The sequence below is a fragment of the Heptranchias perlo genome, unplaced genomic scaffold, assembly GCF_035084215.1.
Source record: "Heptranchias perlo isolate sHepPer1 unplaced genomic scaffold, sHepPer1.hap1 HAP1_SCAFFOLD_47, whole genome shotgun sequence".
In the NCBI taxonomy this organism is placed as follows: domain Eukaryota; kingdom Metazoa; phylum Chordata; class Chondrichthyes; order Hexanchiformes; family Hexanchidae; genus Heptranchias; species Heptranchias perlo.
In genome coordinates, this window is record NW_027139484.1 from 7,335,744 (window position 1) to 7,341,743 (window position 6,000).

The following is a 6,000-nucleotide window of genomic DNA, read 5'->3' on the forward strand; positions in this document are numbered from 1 at the left end:
CTCCATTCCTGACAGTATTAATATTCCCGGGCTTCATTACTCACGTTATTACTACTCCTCCGCTCCATTCCTGACAGTATTAATAATCCAGAGCTTCATTACTCATACTATTAATGCTCCTCCGCTCCATTCCTGACAGTATTAATAATCCCGAGATTCATTACTCACACTATTAATGCTCCCCCGCTCCATTCCAGACAGTATTAATAATCGCGGGCTTCATTACTCATACTATTAATGCTCCTCCGCTCCATTCCTGACAGTATTAATAATCGCAGGCTTCATTACCCACTATTAATGCTCCTCCGCTCCATTCCTGACAGTATTAATAATCCCAGGTTTCATTACTCACTACTAATGCTCCTCCGCTCCATTCCTGACAGTATTAATATTCCCGGGCTTCATTACTCACATTATTACGACTCCTCCGCTCCATTCCTGACAGTATTAATATTCCCGGGCGTCATTACTCACATTATTACTACCCCTCCGCTCCATTCCTGACAGTATTAATATTCCCGGGCTTCATTACTCACATTATTACTACTCCTCCGCTCCATTCCTGACAGTATTAATATTCCCGGGCTTCATTACTCACGTTATTACTACTCCTCCGCTCCATTCCTGACAGTATTAATATTCCTGGGCTTCATTACTCACATTATTACTACTCCTCCGCTCCATTCCTGACAGTATTAATAATCCCGGGCTTCATTATTCACATTATTACTACTCCTCCGCTCCATTCCTGACAGTATTAATATTCCCGGGCTTCTTTATTCACATTATTACTGCTCCTCCGCTCCATTCCTGACAGTATTAATATTCCCGGGCTTCTTTGCTCACATTATTACTACTCCTCCGCTCCATTCCTGCCAGTATTATTACTCCCTGTTCCCACACCCACCTTCTGCTGGGTCCGCGGCCAGCGCCGAAGGCGGACTCTCAGTCCGCCCGTCCCGCTCCTCCTCCTCCTCTCCTTCCACCATCACCCCCGGGCCCTTCAACCGCCGCTCCTGATCCTGATCCTCGCCGCCCTCCACGGCCGCCGCCTGCCGCTCATCCTTCTTCTTCTTCTTCCTCTTCCTCAACCTCCACCGCCACATTACCGACTCTCGGGCGGACGCGCTCTCCCAACAAGTGCCCCCCACCGTGCGTCTGCAAAAGCGTCAGTGCGCCTGCGTCAAACGCAGCCCCGCCCCGCCCGTCGCCCCTGACAACCAGGCGGTGAGTGACAGCGCCGCCCCGCCCACTCCAACACCACGGCAGCTGATTGGTTGGTTGACTGACTGACAGGAAGGCGGTGACCCCGCCCTCGTCTCCCCGGCAGCCGCTCGGTGAGTGACAGCGAGGCCCAGGCCCGTCCCCTGTTACCCTGACAACCAGAGTGATTGACGGAGAGGGCGCTTCCAGGGACTGGAAATCATGGGTCAGAGAATCATTGTATTGTAAGGGGGGTGGAGTACAGGTGTGAGGAAGTCTGACTGTAATTGTACAGGGACTTGGTGAGAGCTCACCTGGAGTACAGGGGTGAGGAAGTCTGACTGTAATTGTACAGGGACTTGGTGAGAGCTCACCTGGAGTACAGGGGTGAGGAAGTCTGACTGTAATTGTACAGGGACTTGGTGAGAGCTCACCTGGAGTACAGGGGTGAGGAAGTCTGACTGTAATTGTACAGGGACTTGGTGAGAGCTCACCTGGAGTACAGGGGTGAGGAAGTCTGACAGTAATTGTACAGGGACTTGGTGAGAACTCACCTGGAGTACAGGAGTGAGGAAGTCTGACTGTAATTGTACAGGGACTTGGTGAGAGCTCACCTGGAGTACAGGGGTGAGAAAGTCTGACTGTAATTGTACAGGGACTTGGTGAGAGCTCACCTGGAGTACAGGGGTGAGGAAGTCTGACTGTAATTGTACAGGGACTTGGTGAGAGCTCACCTGGAGTACAGGGGTGAGGAAGTCTGGCTGTAATTGTACAGGGACTTGGTGAGAGCTCACCTGGAGTACAGGGGTGAGGAAGTCTGACAGTAATTGTATTGGGACTTGGTGAGACCTCACCTGGAGTACAGGAGTGAGGAAGTCTGACTGTAATTGTACAGGGACTTGGTGAGAGCTCACCTGGAGTACAGGGGTGAGAAAGTCTGACTGTAATTGTACAGGGACTTGGTGAGAGCTCACCTGGAGTACAGGGGTGAGGAAGTCTGACTGTAATTGTACAGGGACTTGGTGAGAGCTCACCTGGAGTACAGGGGTGAGGAAGTCTGACAGTAATTGTACAGGGACTTGGTGAGACCTCACCTGGAGTACAGGGGTGAGGAAGTCTGACTGTAATTGTACAGGGACTTGGTGAGAGCTCACCTGGAGTACAGGGGTGAGAAAGTCTGACTGTAATTGTACAGGGACTTGGTGAGAGCTCACCTGGAGTACAGGGGTGACGAAGTCTGACTGTAATTGTACAGGGACTTGGTGAGACCTCACCTGGAGTACAGGGGTGAGGAAGTCTGGCTGTAATTGTACAGGGACTTGGTGAGAGCTCACCTGGAGTACAGGGGTGAGGAAGTCTGACTGTAATTGTACAGGGACTTTGTGAGAGCTCACCTGGAGTACAGGGGTGAGGAAGTCTGACTGTAATTGTACAGGGACTTTGTGAGAGCTCACCTGGAGTACAGGGGTGACGAAGTCTGACTGTAATTGTACAGGGACTTGGTGAGAGCTCACCTGGAGTACAGGGGTGAGGAAGTCTGACTGTAATTGTGCAGGGACTTGGTAAGAGCTCGCCTGGAGTACAGGGGTGAGCAAGTCTGACTGTAATTGTACAGGTACTTGGTGAGAGCTCACCTGGAGCACTGGGGACAGTTCTGGTTTCCTTATATAAGGAAAGATATACTCGCCTTACTGTCAGTGCAACAAAGGTTCACTGGATTAATCCCTGGGATGAGGGGGTTGTCCTATGAGGAGAGGTTGAGTAGAATGGGCCGATACTCTCTGGAGTTTAAAATAATGAGAGGAGATCTCATTCAATCATATAAGATTCTGAGGTGTTTTGACAGGGTAGATGCTGAGAGGCTGTTTCCCCTGGCTGGATAGTCCAGAACAAGGGGGCATAGTCTCAGGATAAGGGGTCGGACATTTAGGACTGAGATAAGGAGGAATTTCTTCACTCAGAGGGTTGTGATCCTTTGGAATCATCTACCCCAGAGGGCTGTGGATGCTCAGTCATTGACTATATTCAAGGCTGAGATCGATAGATTTTTGGACTCTAGCGGAATTGAGGGATATGGGGATCCGGCGGGAAAGCGGAGTTGAGGTCGAAGATCAGCCATGATCTGATTGAATGGCTGTGCAGGCTTGAGTGGCCGTGAGGCCGACTCCTGCTACTATTTCTTATGTCCTAATAGATCATAGAATCATATATCACAGAATGATGGATAACAGAGTCACATATCAGAATCATATATCATAGGATGATAGGTGATAGAATCACATATCATAGGATCACATATCATAGGATCATAGATCATAGGATCATAGATCATAGAATCATATATCATAGGATGATAGGTGATAGAATCACATATCATAGAATCACATAACATAGAATCATATATCATAGGATGACATATCATAGAATCATATATCATAGGATGACATATCATAGAATCATATATCATAGGATGACATATCATAGGATGACCTAACATAGAATCATATATCATAGGATGACCTATCAGAATCATATATCATAGGATGACATATCATGTAATCATATATCATAGGATGACATATAGAATCATATATCATAGGATGACATATCATAGGATGACATATCATAGAATCATATATCATAGGATGACATATCAGAATCATATTTCATAGGATGACATATCATAGAATCACATATCATAGAATCTTAGAAATTTACAGCACAGAAGGATGCCATTTGGCCCATCGTGCCTGCGCTGGCCGAACATGAGCTATCCAGCTATGCAGCCTGATCCACTCCATCACTGAGAGAGTTCATTTTCTGCCACTCCATCACTGAGACTGTCAATACTCCCCGCTCCATTACTGACAGTATCAATACTGCCCCGCTTATCTCCTGACAGAATTAATGCACCCCCGTCCAATTCCTGACAGAATTAATACACCCCCGTCCCATTCCCGACAGAATTAATACGCCTCCGCTCAATTTCTGACAATATTAATGCTCCCTCGCTCCATTCCTGACAGTATCAATACTCCGGGTTCCATCACTGACAGATTTAGTACTCCAACGCTCCATTCCTGACGGTATTAATACTATCCCACTCTATTACTGACGGTATTAATAATCTCATGCTCCTTTACCGAGGGTATTAATACTCCACCGCTCTAATACTGATGGTATTAATACTTCACCGCTCGATTCCTGACAGTATAATACTCCCCAATCCATTGCTGACAGTATCAATACTCCCTCGCTCCATTCCTAACAGTATCAATACTTGCTGTTCCATCACTGACAGTATTATTATTCCAACGCTCCATTCCTGACAGTATTAATGCTCCCTCACTCGATTTCTGACAGTATTAATTCCACCCGCTCCATTCCGGAGAGTTATAATACTACCCCGCTCTATTACAGAGAGCATTAATACTCTCCCTGTCCATCACTGTATGTATTAATAGAACTACATATCAGAGAATCAAATATCATAGATCTTAAAATCATAGAATCACATATCACAGAATCACATATCATGGAATCATATATCATAGAATCATATAGAATCTTAGAATCATAGAAATTTATGACACAGAAGGATACCATTCTGTCCATCGTGCCTGCGCTGGCTGAAAATGAGCCATCCAGACTAATCCCACTATCCAGCACTTGGTCCATAGCCTTGCGGCTTACGGAACTTCAAGTGCATATCCAAGCACTTTATAAATGCGATGAGAGTTTCTGCCTCTACCACACTTACAGGCAGTGAATCCCAAACCTCTACCACCCACTGGGTGAAAAAAAATTCTACTCAGCTCCCTTCTAATCCATCTATCAATTACATTAAATCTATTCCCCCTGGGTATTGACCCCTCCACGAAGAGAAATAGGTCCTCCCTATCCGCTCTATCTCGTCCCCTCATAATTTTATATCTCTCAATTAATCTCCCCTCAGCCTCCTCTGTTCCAATGAAACATCCCCAGCCTATCCAATCTTTCCTCAATGCAAAAATTCCCCAGTCCTGGCAGCATCCTCGTAAATCACCTCTGTACTCTCAAGTGCATTCACATCTTTCCTGTAATGTGGTGACCAGAACTGTACGCAGTACTCAAGCTGTGGCCTAACTAGTGTTTCATAAAGTTGAAGCATAACCTCCCTGCTCTTATATTCTATGCATCGGCTATATCCCATTTGCCTTCTTAACGACATTCTCTACCTGTCCTGCTACCTTCAGGGATCTGTGCACATGCACTCCAAGGTCCCTCTGTTCCTCTATACCTCTCAGTATCCTCCCATTTATTGTGTATTCCCTTGCCTTATTTACCCTCGCCAAATGCATTTCCTCACAATTATCTGGGATTGAATTCCATTTGCCACTTTTCTGCCCACCTGACAAGTCCATTGATATATTCGTGCGGTCTACAGTTTTCCTCCTCACTATCAACCACACGGCCAATTTATGTATCCCCTGCCAACTTCTTAATCATGCCCCCTACATTTCAGTCTAAATCATTACTATATACCGCAAAAAGCAATGGACCTAGTACTGAGCCCTGCGGAACCCCACTGGAAACAGCCTTCTAGTCACAAATACATCCGTCGGCCATTACCCTTTTCTTCCTGCCAATGAGCAGTTTTGGATCCAACTTGCCTCTTTCCCTTGGTTCCCCTGGCCGTTTACTTTTCTGACCAGTCTGCCAAAATCCATGTAGATTACAATCAAACGCGCTACCCTAATCGACCCTCCATGATACCTCCTCAAAAAATTCAATCAAGTTAGTCAGACACGACCTTCA

General features: G+C 46.4%; 1 protein-coding gene across 1 annotated transcript in view; it reads right to left on the minus strand.

Moving 5' to 3' along the window:
* Positions 1-1,187, minus strand: part of LOC137313327 (NACHT, LRR and PYD domains-containing protein 3-like) — a 41,694-nt gene extending 40,507 nt beyond the window's left edge. Inside the window, exon 1 of the mRNA XM_067979441.1 lies at positions 908-1,187. Within this exon, the coding sequence (XP_067835542.1) occupies positions 908-1,106 (199 nt within the window). The 5' untranslated portion in view covers positions 1,107-1,187. The remainder of the gene's footprint in view (positions 1-907) is intronic.
* Positions 1,188-6,000: the final 4,813 nt, after the last annotated feature.